General features: G+C 36.7%; 1 protein-coding gene across 2 annotated transcripts in view; it reads left to right on the top strand.

Annotated features, from left to right (window-relative positions):
* Window positions 1-20,286, top strand: part of MIB1 (MIB E3 ubiquitin protein ligase 1) — a 131,165-nt gene that overhangs the window by 94,386 nt on the left and 16,493 nt on the right. Inside the window, exons 13-15 of one of the 2 annotated variants that reach the window (XM_028092533.2) lie at window positions 10,459-10,591; window positions 13,681-13,761; window positions 16,032-16,193. In XM_028092533.2, the coding sequence (XP_027948334.1) occupies window positions 10,459-10,591; window positions 13,681-13,761; window positions 16,032-16,193 (376 nt within the window). Of the gene's footprint in view, window positions 1-10,458; window positions 10,592-13,680; window positions 13,768-16,031; window positions 16,194-20,286 lie in introns of both variants that reach the window. The other variant, XM_028092532.2, reaches the window with a different exon arrangement.

Here is a 20,286-nt window from a genome sequence, read left to right as displayed (position 1 = left end):
AAATTAATTTCTTTTAAATATTTGGCAATCTTTTACCAATGTGCCCTGTTAACCTACAGTATGGCCCAGAATTTTGTCATTTTTCATGCATAAATCTTATGTTTTAATATATTCTAAGTACTAACAGTATTTATCCAAAGCGAAGACTAGGTTAAGGACCTGATTAATTTGAGGACAACGCTTTTTTTTTGAGAGTAGAATGTTACTTAAAAGATAGTCTTTTCGAATTATGACTATGTAGCTTTCAAAAAGAAAGCTTAAAACAACAAAACTTGTTCAGAAATTCCTCTGATATTAGTAGACTATAAATTTATCAATCAAGAACAATTGTTAAAATGTAATGACATCAGCTTTTGTTAAACCTTGTTATTCTTAACAAATCAGTTAATCCTACTAATATGATATATACTTCAATTAAGATCATATTGTGGAGACAGAAAATAGGTCATGTGTATCCCTCACTCTTCTAGTAATACTGATTTCTTTTCTGTATTCAAATTTTAATCATGTGATTACTTAATTTAAAAATGTAAAACATAGTACATTTTAACTTAGAAGATTTAAAAGGAGTTTCATGATAATTTTAAATCTCCTCAGTTGAACTTTTTTTTTTTTTTCACAAAGTCGAAATCTTCGCAGCATTTAGTTTCCATCTAGAAGTAGTAGGTGCATTTTTATGGTGTTAGTATTGTCAAAGGTCATCTCTTTGATATTAGGTTAATTTACCATATGAAGGTCATTCACACAGAAAGAAGCAAGGGCTTCTTTTAGCTGCAGTGTAGTTCCCTCCTGGTAGTTTATTGCCTACCAAAAATACATACTTCTTTACATTCCATAGCATTGTATGTTCATATGGGTACATAAAGAAGTATGTACTCTGAGTAGGTTTTACTAAGTTATTAGCTGTAAAAACGTGAAATGTTTTATTTTCCCATTTGTTAGTAAAACATTTAGTTTACTGATACAGAGTAGTGGTAGATCATTTGCAGAGACTATCAAAGACTAAACTATAACAGATTTACCTGAAGCATGGCATTAGTGCCATTTATGGCTCCTTGTTCTTGGTGGACATAGATACTTCTAAACACTAGCCAGTTATCTGTTGAACTTTGTCCTGATCTGGTTGTTTTTGCAAGAGATTCAGGGAATCAGTGGAGGTTTTATAGAGTATATTTCAGAAATTGGTAAGATCAGCCTAGTGTTTCTTCATTGTCTTCAGAGGAATTTCTTCTTATTTTGTTTCTAGATCCTGCAAGTAGATAGTAATGAATTCAGTGCAAATTCTTTTTACAAACTAGATATCTTATTGAAAACTTAATCGGTTAACCAATTAGTACTTCTTCTGATATTGACTCTAAAGTTGAAAGAACAAGGAGAAAAGCTAGATCTTTTTAGAGTGTGAGTGAACTGAAGTTTTAAAGATGATGAATTTTTTGTTTTTTTTTTTTTAAAGGTCTCAGATAAGGAACTCATGATTATTTGAGAACTTCTTTCTTGTTCCTTTGTCTTTATTAGTTACTTACCTGAATTTTGCATTTTGATGCTTTTGTTTGGATTGAATACACTTTTGAATAGATGTATAAATATCTAATTTTGGTGAGTTTGGTTCTTTTGATTCTTTAATTTTTTTAATGTAAAGGATCACTACCAGAACAGTCTTTTCTAAAGTCTCACTGAAAAGAATTAAAGGGTATTAGCCTGTGGCACCAGGGTTTGCGCTTGATCATTTAGCTTGAAAAGACATTATAGTTGGTGAGTTGCCTTTAATTACTGTGGTATTAAAAGGTTAATTTAAAAGAACACCGTAAGAAATTTTCATATTCGGGAAAGGAGAAAACAAAAAGGTAGGGAAAGTAGAATTTCTGCAGCCCGTGATAAAAAGTTGGTGAAGCTCATAGAGAACAAATCAGAATGTAGCAGTAGATGGCCCAGCACTACAGCAGTTTCAGCAGTGCAGTGTTAGGATTTACCATGCACATTCTGATTTATTTTTGGGACCAACTAAAAGTTAGCATTAAGTATTTTGTGATCTGCCAAGTCTCTTGGTTGACTAAACCTTGAAATAGTTAATAGTTTTTAAAAGGTAGCATACTTTGGAAGCAGGATGTGATTTACTAAGGATGCAAAATCATTATTTAATCTGAAACAAAGACTAAATCTTCAGTAACATCAGTGACAGTAATGGATTTGTACATTTTTGAGATCAAGAATTATCTGCCAGGATACTTGAGCAACATTCCTTTTCACGCTACATAAGCTGTCTACTTGAACTATGAAATTAGGCAATGCCCAGATAGACTTTAACAATAGAAGCATGTATTGAGTCATAATAGGTAAGCATGCAGAAAGTCCTAAGTATCCTTAAAAGTGCAGGCCTTATGGTGCTGTTACCTGTAAGTTTAGTGCCATGCAGCTTTTGCAGGAGGAAGACAGATAATGACCTAGAGAGTCACATCAGCAGCTGCCATCTCCTCTTGATCGTTCCTTCACTCTATTCGCTGATTCAGCACTTCTTTCCATGAGCTGAGGGAAGCAAGGGGGCCGTATCAGTGAACACAGAACCTCACCTTTTAAGATACATTTGAAAAACAAATGAACAAACAGAAAAACCCAAAAAAGCCATCTTTTCCCTCTCCCTTCCCTTCGCCTTAAAAAAAACAACAAAACTGAATCAAAGTTGGCCATTTGATTTGGAAGGTCATATTACCAATATTGCACAGATATGAGTGCTTTGTATCTGCTGTACAGAAAGTTAAGCAACCAAGGAAGGTTGGTATAATGGCCAAGAAAATGAACTTTGCTTATTTTCAGATAAAATGCTTCAGAAGAGGGGAGAAGGTTGCAAAGGAAGTTAATTTTATAATCTAAAAAAAACAAAAAGCCAAAAACCAAAACACACCTCACTCCCCCCAAGTAACTGTAAACATTCACCCTATTTTCTTTTGCCCACCAGAATACATTAGGTTCTTCTGACTTCTCAGGAAATATTCTGTATCTTTCTTGCTGTGAAGTTGTTTTTTTGTTTTTTTGGTTTTTTTTTTTGATTTGTTTTTGGTTTTTAGTTTCCAGGATTAATTGGTAGATCTGTAGTGAAGCCACCTTGTCATATCCAGAGGTCAAGTCTGCAAGCAAGGTCAGGACTTCCCCATGGTCACTACAGAGGTTAACTTATATTCTTCTCTCAGTGGCCACGGGCTAAACTGTTACAGCTTTATAGGCAGCTAAGCATTTGAAACATGCACTCCCAGGCAAACAGGCTCTCTTGTGCCTCTCTCTTCCCTGACCATATTTAGTCAACCATAGCAAAAAATAGTCTCTCAGCTGTCGATTGTCGATCCAAAAGTGGAGGAAGCTTCTATCTTGCTTTCTGCCTATTGATTGTTCATCCTGCAGTACAAACACTGCTTTGCCATTTGTTCTGCCCACCCCCCCCTTTTTTTAAAGCACTGCCAAATAAAGCGGTCTCTCATGTTTCCACTTACATTTCCCAGATTTTCACTGAGCTTGCGCTGAGACTAGGAAAGCCTGATGCGGCTGTCACTATACTTAGAAGCACTGCAGAGAAAAAAAGGAAAGAGGAAAAATATTACCCTGGCTAGTTGCAAGGCAGTCTTTAGACAGACCTGGAACAAGTAAAATCCCTCTGCTGCCAAAATATATTTCATAACCTAATTTTTTGTTAGTAAAAAATATTATGGATGATGATATTTTACATAACTGAAGGCCTGAAGAGATTTTGCAGGGTTATCTTTAGAGCTAGTTGTTGCTACACATGCTTTTTAAATTTAAGGAATAATATTTGAATGGAAAATATGTAGAAATGGTAAGTAGAACCTATGTATTAAAAATGGAGAGAGATCATTAAGGAAGAAAAGAGTAGTGTGTAAATGAAATCTTGGAAAAATGCTAATTAAAACTTTTAATTCAATGTCAGTTTCAGTTATTTTTTTGTAGTGCTTAGATGAGAAATGGTCTGGAATGCTTTTGAGTAATTGTGTACTTTTATATTGAAACTATACATACAGAACTATTATTATTCCATACTATATATTACATACAGAACTATTAATAACATTTTTATTCTATTTCATTTTCAGATGCAAAGTATTTTTTTCTCTTCTTTTGACATTGCCATTCCTTTTAAATTTTTTGAAATAACATTTAGGCATGATCATTTCTACTTTACCAGAGACTATGAATTAGTCATTAACCTAATCTATAACATTTCTACTTTACCAGAGACTATGAATTAGTCATTAACCTAATCTATATGCTTCAAAGGAAAAATACTTTTGCTCTAAATTTTAATAGCATATTCACAATAAATTGTAAAGTTGAAATTTTTTTAACCAAGGAGAAAAGAATATTATAACATCAAATCTAATGTAATTGTGGAGATACAGTTTTTAAGATTTTACAAAACAAAAATACCCAAGAGAAGCTTTGTTCTTCCCTAAACCAAATCTATACCTTGTTCTTAATTCAAATACAGTATTGTATTAAGTATTGATTCAATTAAGAATCAAGAAAAACTATTACCAGTTTTTTAAGCTCAGTCTCCTACAAGGGAAGTTTGTCCTTGATACTCTTTTTGTCTTTAGCATTTAATACCATAGCAGGTGAATTATTTTGGATGACTCTTTTAAAGCAGTGACATGAAGAGTGCTTCTTTGGACATTTGGCAGTTTTGAAGAGCCAGCTTTCCTAGGTATTGGAATACTTTTACACATATTGTGAGAAGATGACACCTGTCTCAGTTTAAGATAGGTTAACTTTCAGGTTTCTAAATCGCCTCATTTTTTTCTAACCATTTTGTAACAGTGAAAGGTTTTTTTGTTGTGGTTATTGTTTTTTTATTTTTTTATTTTTATTTTTTTAAAGATTTTATGTATTTATTTGACAGAGAGAGAGACAGCAAGAGAAGGAACACAAGCAGGGGGAGTGTGAGAGGGAGAAGCAGGCTTCCCACTGAGCAGGGAGCCCGATGCGGGGATCATGACCTGAGCCAAAGGCAACGCTCAACGACTGAGCCACCCAGGCGCCCCTGTTTTTTTTTTTAAAGCAAATATATAAAGTGCTGGGTACTCTTCTAAACCCTTTAAAATTTTCATAACAACTTCTTTGAAATAGAATCTGTGATTCTTCTCACATTTTATAGTTGAGGAAACCAAGGCATAGAAGTTAAGTAACTGCTCAAGTCACCAGCCATTCACTTTGCTAATGCCAGAATTTGAACCCAGATAGTTTGGCTTCAGACTTTGAGCTCTTTACCACCACACCATGCTCCTGCTCTGGTTTGTAATAATGAAACTAGTTAGGGAATTACCACTCTTGGGGACTTAAGAGTATACCAGAAATTTAATAGGTTGATAAATTCTCGCCTCCCATTATATTCAGAAAATGATTGTTCATTTGATTGTTTCTTCTTTTGTTCCGTTGAACAGAACTTTGAGCTCCTTTTCCTAGGCATACAAAGGGGACATAAAGATAAGTAAAACGGGGCCCTGGTTTAAACATAGAAGGAGAAGTAACTGGTCGTTTAAGAGGTAATTTTGGTTGTCTTTAGTTTAAGAATACTCGAGTATTCAGCTATACAACTCTTCTGCAGTCTGAATTGTTGCATATCTCTTTCTCATATTGAGCTAAATTCTACTATATCCAAATTCTTACTTAACAAAATTAGGCTACATTAATGAGCCTTTTAATTGTGGTATCTGTCAAAAAAAAGTTTGGTGGGGGTGGGGGATAAAAGCACACCAAAAAAAGAATTTAAAAACATCTAACTAATGTCTGTTCACTAGCTATAAGTAGATGAAAGAAAATAAAAACCAGCTATATTCATTTATTAAAGTGATTACCATGGATAGCATCTGGGTATGTATCTTTCTAGGCTTCTTGTCTGCATCCATTCAGATGGGGGTAGGTATCGAACAAAAATATGTTTAGAATATCACATACTGATCTGCTTTAAGTATGCCCTGAAGAACTTCTGCTTGGGATTGATCAACTTTCTTAGTAGGTTCCTTTATGAATTCTGGACTAACAGGCTTTATTAGCTTTATTATTTGAGGGATTGTTCATTAACTTAGCAAGCATTTAGTGAACACCTAGTGTGTGCTATAGTTCTTATTTTTTTTTTTTACATTAATATGTAAGACCTCCACAGTTTATCTACTTGGGTTTGTTTAGAAAAACGTTGCCTATCTCTGAAGAAAGTTTATAAAGCATGGCAGGCCCTAAAAATGGACCCAGTGCCATTTGACTGCTACATACCAATGTAGACAGCTGCTTGTCCCTCTACTTCTTAGAACTCATTTGTTCATCATTCAGCAAACGTTTGAGTATTACCAAGTGCCAGGGATTATAGTAGGCACCACTATTAGTTGTTCCGGAACTTAATGCTTCTTTGGCACTATTCACAAATGCCTGCTTAACCGGTAGTAAGATCTTATCTTTAAACCATCCATGTCCTTAACCTCTTGGAAAACAACCAGATTGAGAACTAAAGAAGAGTGTTTGGGCATTAGGAAAAATACCACCAAATCTCATATACTGTGCTCCACAGGTGAGAGCCTGTTGACTCAATACAGTTATTGATGTGCCAAACTGGTAACACCCTGATCCCAGCAGCCCTGTGGGCCTGAGTGCTTACAGCCTAAGTCTCCTCTTGAGGAACGACAGCGCTGCAGGGGACAGCCGGCAGCGGCATGCCTGGTTGGACTGTGGGCTTCTCAGATTGTCCACCCCACGTAAGTGGGACTAATTAACAGAATGGATTGGTTCTGAAGTGAAAACTTGCTCTCTGAAAATCTGAATTTTGCATTTTAGTATTAGGATTTGATGGACTTTATAGAATGTTATCTAGAAGGGACTGGGATCATTTTTGTCACTTCGAACAGTAGCCTGGAATTACCATCTTTATTTTGCTCTTATACTTCAGTTACTCATTTTGTACTGAGAGGAAAAGCAAAAGGTAAAATGTAGTAAGAGAGTAGAGAGGCAGTAGGCTTTCAGGAATACATATCTATTTCTGTTGAAGTGTCTCACTAACCTTCTGAGCCATTGGCTGTTCTTTCTGAGAGACTTCAGCTTTCTCTAGCTTTTTCACTTAGGAAGTGCAAAAGCCCAGAACAAGTTAGTGATGGCTCCATCTCAGTGGATAGCTTATGCCCAGAGAAGGAACTGCTCCTCTTTCCCTTTCTTTCGAGTTGTTGGCAGCATAATATGGGAAGGTACTTCCGAAACAGGAATGCAAAGTAGTGGGAAACATGGTTTCATAAGAACCGTCTTCTTAAGGATATCTATTCAATAATGTGACTTAAAAAAAAAAAATTGATGAAATGAAACCACACCTTATAATGTAAAACTTATTGTCCTATTTATATATCTTGGCTATAAGAACTAGAGTAGCAAATTTAGAAGATTTTAACATAGTAAGCCTAAATATTATTTTAGTGTTTTGACTTAAATTTTTAAAATCTAATATATATGCATAGCTAAGTCAAATACTACTACAGAGCTTATATATAATAAAAGAGAACTGTGTTCTGCTTTATCCCTGCTCATCCCTTTGTTCCCCCTACGCCCCTTCCCCAATAACTTCCAGCTTGTCCTGCAGTTTTCCTAATGTATCAATTGTAGATGCTATCTACTGATTTCGTGTCATGAGAAATGAAGATTTAAAACTGTTGACATCACCGTTTCTCTCAACATAAATCCTATCACAGTTTTTGTTTAAATCAATGTGTTTACATTATCTTATAATTACGTTTTTTTTACTGAAACTTTTTTCCCACATGATTTAATGCTTACATCTTCTAAACTCTCCAAAAGAATCATAAAACCCTTATAAATTCCATTTCTCACATGGTCAGATGTGTAGAGTGCTAGATAATGTTTGGCATTGGCATCATGATTATGCCAAATCCAAACATTCAGTAATACAGTGTGGTTCTAGAACTTTTCCCCATTAAGAATCTGAGGCAGTTGCATCATATCTAGTATCTCTCTCTCTCTTTTAAAAGATTTTATTTTTAAGTAATCTCTGCACCCAATGTGGGGCTCGAACTCACAACCATGAGATTAAGAGTCACATGCTCTGGGCGCCTGGGTGGCTCAGTTGGTTAAGCGACTGCCTTCGGCTCAGGTCATGATCCTGGAGTCCCGGGATCGAGTCCCGCGTCGGGCTCCCTGCTCGGCAGGGAGCCTGCTTCTCCCTCTGACCCTCTTCCCTCTCGTGCTCCCTATCTCTCATTCTCTCTCTCTCAAATAAATAAAAAAAAATCTTAAAAAAAAATAAATTCAAAAGATTTCTATTAAAAAAAAAACCTTAAAAAAAAAAAAAAGAATCACATGCTCTACCAACTGAGCCAGCCAGGTATCCCAGTATCTGGTATCTTATTTTAATCCGGTGAAGGAGGAAGATTAGAATCCTTGTAATTACTGTAAATGAACTAAAGCAGGAAACCTGAGCTTTGTATGAGGTCCGCAAGTGGGATTTAGGGGTTTGTAGACTCAAAATTGTGGGCAGAGCTATATAATGTGCATTCTCTGGGAGGTGGGGGGGGGTCCATAGTTTCCATAGATTTCCAAAGAATTCTCTCACCCCTAAGCAGTGATTATAACTTTAGTAACAGTCACTGAAAGCTGTCTTTAAGCTGTGATTCTCAATATACTTTGGGTATATACTCCCCCTCCCTAGCCCCATATCCCCCTCGCTTCTTGCAACCATCAGTTTGTTCTCTGTATTTATAGGTCTGATTCTGCTGTTTGTTTATTCATTTGTTTTTTAGATTCCACATATAAGTTAAATCATATAGTATTCTCTGACTTGTTTCACTTAGCATAGTATCCTCCAGGTCCATCCCTGTTGTCACAAATGGCAAGATCTCATCCTTTTTATGTCCAAGTAATATTTCATTGTATATATACACCACATCTTCTTTATCCATTTCGTCTATCAGTGGACACTTGGATTGCTTCCATATCTTGTCTATTGTAAATGCAGTGAACAGGGGTGCACATATGTTTTTGAATTAGTGTTTTTGTTTTCTTTGGGTAAATACCTGGTAGTAGAATTATTGGATCATATGATATTTTTATTTTTAATTTTTTGAGGACCCTCCATACTGTTTTCCACAGTAGCTGTACCAATTTATTTTCCCACCAACAGTACACTAGGGTTCCTTTTTCTCTACCTTCTCACCAGCATGTTATTTCTTGTCTCTGATTTTAGCTATTTTACAAGGTGTAAAGTGATGTCTCATTGTGGTTTTGATTTACATTTCCCGATGATTAGTGATGTTGTGCATCTTCTCATGTGTCTGTTGGACATCTGTATGTCTTCTTTAGAAAAATGTCTATTCAGGTCCTCTGCCCATTTTTTAATCAAATTGGTTTTTTTGGAGTTTAGTTGTATAAATTCTTTATATATTTTGGATGTTAACCCTTTATCAGATACATCATTTGCACATATCTTCTCCCATTGAGTAGGTTGTCTTTTGTTGATGGTTTCCTTTGCTGTGCAAAAGCTTTTTATTCTGAAGTAGTCCCAGTAGTTTATTTTTGAAGAAGTATCACTTCTTGATTATTACATCTCCTGCTCTTTTATGCTTTAATCTTTGATGGTCTTTAGGATAACTGTCTGTCTTGCTCTGGAAATATTTTGTTATCCTTAAATTTTAAATATCAAATTATAATTACCATTTTGCATGTTTTGGTATCAACTAGATTTAGCACTGCTAGATGACATATATCAGATTTTTAACTGCAATTCATGATAATCTACCAGTTACATGAAATTTGTCTTTTTATTACTATTATTCCTACTTTGTTGTTGTTACCTGGCTGTTCTTTATTAACTCTTTCATTAATAGATACTATTCCAATTGAACCTAAGAGTTTCCACAAAACCATAAATAATGTCCTTGTTTGGATATATTTCTTTCCCCTTTGGTTTTTTTTCCCTCTCATAATGTTTTCCCCTTGTAATACTCCTATTCTAGTTTGATTCTATTCCCCAAATGGTGATAGTTTGTTTACCTCTTAAAGCATCAAAAAGCTGCACATTAGAGATTTAGAAAAAAATATAATTCATTTGTCTCTGAGGGCATAATTTTATTTTATTTTTTTAAGCTTTTTTAAATTTATTTTTTAACAGAGAGAGAGACAGCGAGAGAGGGAACACAAGCAGGGGGAGTGGGAGAGGGAGAAGCAGGCTTCCCGCCAAGCAGGGAGCCTGATGTGGGACTCGATCCCAGGACCCTGGGATCATGACCTGAGCCGAAGGCAGATGCCTAACAACTGAGCCACCCAGGCGCCCAGGCATAATTTTCTTTAAAGAAGAATGTTTTTTATTTCAAAAGTTTCCTTTACATATTTTTTCTAAAGAAAATAATGAAATATTTAATTAAATATCAAATTATGTAAGTATCAAAATCATATAAACTTGACTTTCAGTGCAATGCGTGTTTTACTATCTAAATTACCAAGACCATGGATTGTGGATGAGAAGAAAGATGATGGTTATACTGCCTTGCATCTGGCTGCCCTTAACAATCATGTAGAAGTGGCCGAACTGTTGGTACATCAGGTAGGAAAAGCTGTGCCATAATATTGCCATTCATTCATTTATTACTTCATCAACTACCTGTTGGTAGGTTACAGTAAAACCCCAAGATGATGCAAATTCAGATATGGTACCTATTCATTCTTCCTGACACTGGTTCTTAAATGAAGGGTAGTGCTGTGTGTGTGCATGTGCGTGTGTGTGTGTGTGTGTGTGTGTGTGTGTGTGTGTGTGTGTGTGTAAGGGGGTGGAGGGTATCCTTTAGCCCTGAGTACTCCCTCCTGCAGTGTTCCTGGGTTGGTCTGATGAAATAGGCATCAACAAACAGAGATTTTCCAGAATTGCTGCCACTGTTGTGTAAGTATCCATTAGCCGTAGGACCAAGAACCATTATGTTGGTATCTAAGCTTGTGTGGCCAGCTGCCATCAGGTAACACCAGGCTGCAGCCAGGATCTGGGGATTTAGGTCATCACCACTGCTAGACTCCTGGAATCTTGGCTGGATAGCAGCACAGGTTCACCTCAGTCATTTCATTCATCTCTGAAATAAGATGACGTTATATTTTTATGAGATTGGATCTTGGGGGAACTTATTTCTTTTAGTTTTATGATGTTTTAGTTTTTCAGCAAAAATTTTAAATACATATGCCATAGAGAAGCACTGAAGTTACCAAAGAATTATCTGTGATCTCTGACTTCAAGGAACTTACAGTCTAAGTTAAGAAGATGAAAGAGCAGAAGAATTTAGTAAATTGTTCATTATATGTAATTAGCATCACATTATAGGATAGACACTCCATGAGCTATAGAATTCTAGTTTAGATTAAAAAAATAGTGCAAAAGTTAAACTTTGTTTTCCCCTGCCATTTTAAGGCATAATTTTTATTATTTTTTTATTGAAGTATAGTTGACACACAATGTTACATTAGTTTCAGGTATACAACATAGTGATTTGACAGTTGGAATGCTATTCATTTTGCTGTGCTCACCACAAGTGTAGCTGTCCTCTGTCACCATACAATGCTATTACAATACCATTGACTAGTAAGCCTTTATTATTAAGTTACTGCTCTTAGAAGTATTGTTAATTGTGATAATTTCCTTTTCAATCCAAAATACAGATAACTGACGTTATACCAATGTCACACTATCTTGATTATTGTTTTTTAGTAAGTCTTGAAATCAGTTAAAGTCCTCCAACTTTGTTCTTTGTTCTTCTTTCTCAGAATTACCTCAATATTTTAGATCTTTTGAATTTTCCTATAAATTTTAGAATCAGATTATTAGTTTCTATTAAAAAGTCTTGGCATTTTGGTTGCTCTGCACATTTTAGATTGATCTTTTTTTTTAGATTTATCTTTAAGTAATTTTTTCATGCTATTATAAATTGTAGTGTTTAAAAGTTCAGTGTCTGTATATTGCAAACATATAGAAATACAGTTATTTTTTGTATGTTGACCTTTATTTCCTGTGATTTTGCTTCAATTACCACAGGTCATTAGGGGATTAGAAATTACGAACACGGTGAAATACTACTAATCTACTACTACTACCTACCAACGAAAATGACGAAAATTAACCAAATGTTGGTTAGGGTGTGGTGCACTTAGAATTCACATACATTGTTGGTGTTTTTCAGAGCAGCCATTTTGAGAACAGTTTGGCAGTTCTTAATAAAGTTAAACATGTATTTACTGTACAACCCAGCAGCCCCCCTTCTAGTATGTACCCAAGAGAACATTTCCACACAAATACTTGTACTAAATATTTGTAGCAGCTTTATTTGTAATAACCTCAAACTGGAAGTAAGTCCAATGTTCATGAACTAGAACATAATTCGTCTAGATATAGGGCAGTTTTACCTGTTATTTTTCTTAATCCTTCCTGGAGGGAAGGAAAATTATTTCTTCCCTTCTAGGTTCTTTGGCTAGTCTAATAATTAAATTGACATGAGATATAACAACAAGACAAAAACACATTTAATTTTGTACATATGGGAGCTCAGAAAAATATGAGACTATCCAAAGTGACCAAAGCAGGCAGCTTTTATACCTTTTAAACAAACAATTATTTGTGGAGAATTCACAAAGGGGTTTGCGCTTGGGGTAGCAAATAAATAAATAAATGAAGTGACAAAGTTTATTTATATAGTCAGTTCTTGGCCCTTAATTCCTTATCTCTGGCAATAAGGATGCCTTCTACCCTTCAAGTGCAGGGAGGATAGTCTTCACAGAGAATTTATTTCCTGCTTTCAGGGGAACAAAGGAAGGTCAGAGTGTCCTTGCACTGGCTGTTTCTTAAGTAACTTTAATTCAAGATAATCAGTATTCCAAAGTGGAATTATTTTGGGGCAGCCTCCCTGAAGCCCATCATCACAGTGACCCTGGAAATAGGTTGTACTATAACCGTGTTAGAGCCGAGGAAATGAGCATGAAATGGCAGAATCCTTGCTTAAGTTCTTGAAGCTCCAGGTCCCTTGGTGCCAGTGAGTTCAGAATTTTGCTTCTCAGTTCCTTTCCTCTGTCCTTGGCATCAGCTGTTCTCATATAGTGCTTTGACTATCAACAGGACCCTGGTAGGACTTTCTGCTTTCCCTGTAGTAAGTATTTTTATGTACTAATTAATTAAACATTGTCTTCTCACCCTCCAGCAAAGTTCCTTTTCACTGAATAAGAACTCAGTCATGCAGCAAGAGTAGGTGACCTTATTAGGTCATTAAAGTAAATCTAAATCCAATAAGAAGACTCACTAATAAAACTTTTTAGAAAATATCATTTACAGTTAAAAGGAACTAATTACCTCTTACTGTATAATGGAGATTGAGATGGAGCTGTGTTTGAGCTCTGTACTGAACTCTGTTCTTTAACTGTTCCTATATGGAGTCACCATAATAAATAATTATTGTAAACGTGCTGTTCTATCTCAGAAAGTTTGCTGCCCCATCCAGTTTTTGCTGTATTGCCAGCAACTGTTACAAGAACAACGTTGCGGTAGCTAGAAGAGAGGAAAGTGGTCAGCAGTGTTCTGTGTTATTTATTCCTCATGAAGAGTTATAGTTTTAGTGTTCACAGTTGTCAAATTTTGAGTATGTAAACTTTGTTCTTCTTGTTCAGGGTAATGCTAACCTGGATATCCAGAATGTGAACCAGCAAACTGCCCTACACCTTGCTGTTGAACGACAGCACACCCAGATTGTGAGGGTAAAGTATTTACTAAAAAGAATCTTACCTTATAGTTGTGTTTTAACCAGACAGATTTCTAGAAAGTCTTGAAAATTATTCATAGTTAGATTTTTCAAAAGGCTTAGTTGGATCTAAAAATTAAGATTTTAGGCTAATATTTTGCATCAGTTGGGTAAAGAGTTTTAATTTATAATAGGGAAGATCTTAAAACTGTGATATTCAAAGACTATTGTATAATTGTTGCCAGACTTGTGACTTCCCAAAATATTAAATCAGAGAATTTCAAAGTAACATATAAATTGGTTTTTTAAAAGTACATTCCCTCTTAATTTGTATAATTGAGAGTGAAGTATAATTAAAAGCTTAGGCTGGACGTTTGCTGCACAGATTCCAAAAAAGCTAAAATATGTATTTTTATTTGACTAATCTGATATTCCAGAGAAAATATTTGAAAGATTATCGGTTTAAAATTTTTTTGTAGAGCAGTGATTCTTAAAGTTTAGAAGCTGAACCAGCAGCATCAGCATCACCTGGGACCTTGGTAGAAAATTCTTGGGCCCCACCTCAGACCGACCAAATCAGAACCTCCAGGGGTGGGAACTAGCAATCTGTGGTTTAACAAGTCCTCCAGGTAATTCTCATGCATGTTCAAATTTGAGAAACACTGTCCTAGAGTGACATTTTATGTAAGCTTTTGGGAACAAAGTAAAAAAAAAACAAAAACAAAAAAAACCACCACCGAAAAACGGTAATTTGCCAAGAGAGGTAAGACCATATGCTTGAGATTGGCTTCTGTTTATGGTGTTCTTCTAAAACTCTGACAGCATTTATAGAAAGGATTAGGAAAATCAGTAAAGCACCATAAGTAAAGTCTTAAATATAAAGTTATATCTACCATTTAAAATATCTTTGAGGTGTATCAATTATGCATTTTATATAAGAGGTTGTAGTTTAGCAAACCCTTCACATTTATTGTTATATAAAATTCCTCTTGCTCAAACTGAGGGTTGCTGGAGGGGAGGGGGCATGGAGGGATGGGGTAACTGGGTGATGGACATTAAGGAAGGCACATGATATAATGAGCACTGGGTGTTATATAACTGATGAATCACAGACCTTTACCTCTGAAACCAATAATACATTATATGTTAATAATTGAATTAAAATTTTAAAAAATTTAAATACTAAAAAAAATTCCTCTTGCTAAAAATTCTTCATTTATCTGTGATATTTGGACTTTTTATGGCTGTACATTTGGAAAAATTGACCAAAGAGAATGGAATAAATAACTTGCTTGTTTCTTCAAGTAATAGAAGAGTTGCAAACGTTTATGATTTGGTCCTATTGGAAGTACTTAAAATATCCCAACTTGCATATCTGAAACTCAGAGGAGAAGAAGGGGGCGCATGGCTGGCTCAGTCAGTAGAGCATGCAACTCTTGATCTTGGGGTTGTGAGTTTGAGCCCCACAGTGGGTGTAGAGATTACTTGACAAAATCTTTTTTATTTATAAAGATTTATTTATTTGAGAGAAAGCAAGAGCGTGAGCAGGGTGGGTAGGAGCCAGGGGAGAGGGAGGGAGAGTCCTAAGCAGTCTGGGCACGGAGCCGAATGCGGAGCTCGATCTCATGATCCTGAAATCACAACCTGAGCTGAAACGAAGAGTTGGGTGCTCAACTGACTGTGCTACCAAGGCGCCCCGAAAAAATAAAATAATTAAAAAAATAAAAAAGTAAAAGGAGAAAAAAATGTCCTAAATTTCTCACAGTTATCTTGTTCTTAGAGTTGATGAATTAAGCCACATACTGGTTCTCATTTCTTTATGTTTTCTCTGATTTGATATATTTGAGTAACCAGAGCTCATCACTATTTGTAAAGGAGCCACAGGAGTTTTAAGAGTAGCAAATGAATATATAAAGATAATTAGCTTTAGTGGCGATCCCTTCAGGTAGGTCCAGGGCTCTGTCACTGTTACTTGATCTTATTTTATTTTGTTATTAATTAACATACAGTATATTATTAGTTTCAGGGGTAGAGGTCAGTGATTCATCAGTTGCAAATAACACCCAGCGCTCATTCCATCATGTGCCCTCCTTAGCGCCCTTCACCTGGTTACCCCATCCCGCCATCTCCCTCCCCTCCAACAACCCTCAGCTTGTTTCCTAGAGTTAAGAGTCTCTTACAGTGTCTCCCCCTCTGATTTTGTCTGTGTTACTTTAGATGTGTAGTAATTTCTTATGGGCCAGAGAGAACTTAGCAAAATGAGACGTCTTTCTCCTTCAGCTTCTGGTCCGTGCAGGTGCCAAGTTAGATATTCAGGATAAGGACGGGGACACTCCTTTGCACGAGGCTCTGAGGCATCACACCTTGTCTCAGCTGCGTCAGCTCCAAGATATGCAAGATGTGGGGAAGGTCGATGCTGCCTGGGAGCCATCCAAAAACACAGTGAGTAAACTAATCTTTAATTTGGTACTACTGGAAGTGTCGTTTAATGCAAGATCTTGTATTTTCGGTTAATTCAGTCTGTTTCTCATAAAATATTTATCACAGCTGCATATATGTAGAAATTTAGTTTATGGACTAAGTAATAGTTAATTCTGACTATATTGCTTCAAATTCTTACTGAAAGTTGTTTGGTTCTTTTTTAACTTCAGCCATTCATATGGGTGTGTAGTGGTATGTTGGGGTTTTGATTTGCATTTCTCTAATGACCACTGATAATTTTTTTCTAATTATTTATTTGTTTATTTTTGAGAGAGAGCAAGAGCACAAGCAGGGGGAGGGGCAGTGGGTGAAGAAGACTGAGCAGGGAGCCCGATGCGGGACTTAATCTCAAGACCCTGGGATCATGACCCAAGCCAAAGGCAGATGCTTAATGGACTGAGCGACCCAGGCGCCCTGATTTTTTTTTTTAAGATTTTATTTATTTATTTGAGAGAGAGTGAGCTAGAGAGAGAGAAAACACAAATGGGGGAGGAGCAGAGCAAGAGGGAGAAGCAGATTTCCTGCTGAGTAGGGAGCCCAATGTGGGGCTTGATCCCGGTACTCTGGGATCATGACCTGAGTGTAAGGCAGACACTTAACTGACTGAGCCACCCAGGCACCCCAGTGACTACTGAAATTGAACATCTTTTCGTTTGCTTGTTTGTCACTTACATATATTTGATGAAGTGTCTATTCACATTTTTTTGTGCATTGTTTTGTTGAGCTGTTTTCTTACTATTGAGTTTTGAGAGTCTGAATTCAAGTTCTGTATCAGATATGGGATTTGCACATATTTTCTCCCCATCTGTGGCTTGTCTTTTCATTCTTGCAGTAGTGTTTTTGGAAGAGCAAAAGTTGAGGGATGCCTGGGTGGCTCAGTCCGTTAAGCGTCTGCCTTTGGCTCAGGTCATGATCCCAGGGTTCCGGGATCGAGTTCCGCTTCTCCCTCTCTCTGCTGCTCCCCCCTGCTTGTGCTCTCTCTGTCTCTCTGACAAGTAATAAAATCTTTAAGGGGCGCCTGGGTGGCTTATTCGTTAAGCGTCTGCCTTCGGCTCAGGTCATGATCCCAGGGTCCTGGGATTGAGCCCCGCATCAGGCTCCCTGCTCAGCCAGGAGCCTGCTTCTCCCTCTCCCACTCCCCCACTTGTGTTCCCTTTCTAGCTGTCTCTTTCCCTCTGTCAAATAAATAAATAAAATCTTTAAAAAAAAAACGGAACAGGGCGCCTGGGTGGCTCAGTTGGTTAAGCACCTGCCTTCGGCTCAGGTCATGATCCTGGAGTCCCAGGATTGAGTCCCGCATTGGGCTCCCTGCTCAGCAGGGAGTCTGCTTCTCCCTCTGACCCTCCCCCCTCTCATGTGCTCGCTCTCTCTCTCTCTCATTCTCTCTGTCTCAAATAAATAAATAAAATCGTTAAAAAAAAAAGGAAGAGCAAAAGTTTTTAATTTTGATGAAGTCTAATTTATAAATTTTTCTTTCATTGTGTTTTTTGTGTCCTATCTGAAAAATCTTTGCCAAACCCAGGGTCACTAAGGTTTTCTCTTTTGTACTAGAAGTTTATTAAGTTTTAGCTGTTACATTTAGGACTATGATTCTTTTTTTTTTTTTAATTTGAATTCAAGTTAGTTAACATATAGTATATTACTAATTTCAGAGTAGAATTTAGTGATTCATCAGTTGCAAATAACACCCAGTGCTCATTCCATCAAGTGCCCTCCTTCATGCCCATCACACATTTACCCCATCCGTCCACTCCCTTCCCCTCCAGCAACCCTCAGTTTGTTCTCTATAGTTTAAGAGTCTCTTATAGTTTGTCTCCCTATTTTTAGCCTATTTTATTTTTCCTTGCCTGACCTATGTTCATCAGTTTTGTTTCTTAAATTCCACATATGAGTAAAATCATACGGTATTTGTCTTTCTCTGACTTACTTATTTCGCTTAGCATAATACACTCTAGTTCCATCCAAGTTGTTGCAAGTGGCAAGGTTTCATTCCTTTTGATGGCTTGGTAATATTCCATCGTATATATATACTGTATCTTCTTTATCCATTTGTCTGTCGATGGACGTCTGGGCTCTTTCCATAGTTTGGCTATTGTGGACACTGCTGCTATAAACTTTGGGGTGCATGTGCCCCTTCGAATCACCTTTGGATAGATACCTAGTAGTGCAATTGCTGGGTTGTAGGGTAGTTCTATTTTTAGCTTTTTGAGGGACCTCTAAACTGTCCTTCAGAGTGGCTGCACTAGTTTGCATTCCCACCAACAGTGTAGGAGGGTTCCCCCTTCTGCATCCTTATCAACATGTATTGTTTCCTGAGTTGTTAATTTTAGCCAATCTGACCAGTGTGAGGTGGTATCTCATTGTGGTTTTGATTTGTATTTCTCTGCTGATGACTGATACTGAGCATTTTTTCATGTGTCGGCTAGCCATTTGTATGTCTTCTTTGGAGAAATGTCTGTTCTTCTGCCCATTTCTTGGCTGGATTTTTTGTTTTTTGGGTGTTGAGTTTGATGAGTTCTTTATAGATTTTAGGTACTACCCCTTTATCTGATATGTTATTTGCAAATATTTTCTCCCATTGTGTGGGTTGCCTTTTAGTATTGTTGATTGTTTCCTTTGCTGTGCAAAAGCTTTTTGTCCTGGTGAAGTCCCATTAGTTCATTTTTGCCTTTATTTGCCTTGACTCTGGAGATGTGTCTAACAAGAAGTTGCCGAGGTCAAAGAGGTTGCTGCCTGTGTTCTCCTCTAGGATTTTGATAGATTTCTGTCTCATATTTAGGTCTTTCATTGTACTATGACTCATTTTGAGTTAATTTTTAAGTATAGTATGAAGTATCAGAGTTCATTGTTTTGCATGTGAATGTTCCAGTTATTCCACCACCATTTGTTGAAAAGACTTTTTCTGCTGAATTGTCTGTTGTGCCTTTATCCCAACTCAATTAACCATATATGTGAGTCTTTCTGGATCCTGTATTCTGTTCTGTTGATCTGTGTCTTTAGCCATGTGATGCCAACCCTACTGTCTTGATTACTGTAGCTTTATAATAATTATTCAACTCAGGTAGTAAAAGACTTCCAACTTTTTCTTTTTTTTTTCAAAGTTGTTTGACTATTCTAAAGTCTTTCACCGTTCGTATGAATTTTAGAATCATTTTTAAGTATGTGAAGAGGTTCTGAGACCAAAGTGTTTGAGAATTGCTGCCTTTCCATATGACCATTGGTGAATTCTCTAAACTCTTGTGTGCCTCCTTTCTCATTTTATTTTATTTTTTTAAAGATTTATTTATTTGTCAGAGAGAGAAAACAGCAGGCAGAGGGGGAAGCAGGCTCCCCGCTGAGCAAGGAGCCCAATGCGGGGCTCGATCCCAGGACCCTGGGATCATGACCTGAGCCGAAGGCAGACGTTTAACCGACTGAGCCACCCAGGCATCCCTCCTCATTTTAAAAAGGAAGGGGTGGAATAATTACCTCCATAAGGTTGTTGTAAAGATTAAATGAGTTAATTCCTGGAAAGTGCTAAAAATAGTATTTGGTCCATTGTAGGTGCTCTACAGATATTTGATAACATGTTTGAATGAGTAGCTCATATGATATCAGAACCTGATTTATCTCCTTCTCCATTTCTTGGCTCAGTTCGTTGGTGTTGGTTCTTTTCTCTGTTGTCTCTCCTTTTACTATTTCATGTTGGTTGCCAGCAGTTCCAGAGCTACATTGGTTTGGGGACAACTAATTCCTCAGTATGTCAATCAGAAGTCCCGTTCTTGAGTTTTATTGGCCGAATTGACCTGATTTGTCATCCCTGAACTAATCACATAGATGAGGTGGATATCTGACTCTCAGCCTTCTTTGGTCCACCTGTAACAGTAGAGAATGGGTCAGTCCTCAAACTACCCCTGAGAAAACTGGAGTGAAGGGGGGGAATGGATGTTAGGACTGCAACTCATAAATGCCCACCATGTCTATATAGGCCATAAGTTCTTTCCAGACGTGTATTTTTATATAATACACACAGACTTGCACACACACACACACATTTGGTGGTAAGAATTGATAA

The sequence above is a fragment of the Eumetopias jubatus genome, unplaced genomic scaffold, assembly GCF_037043125.1.
Source record: "Eumetopias jubatus isolate StellerSeaLion01/CBP00866 unplaced genomic scaffold, mEumJub1_p1.0 scaffold_16, whole genome shotgun sequence".
Taxonomy (NCBI): Eukaryota; Metazoa; Chordata; class Mammalia; order Carnivora; family Otariidae; genus Eumetopias; species Eumetopias jubatus.
This window is presented reverse-complemented; position numbering and strand designations above follow the sequence as displayed.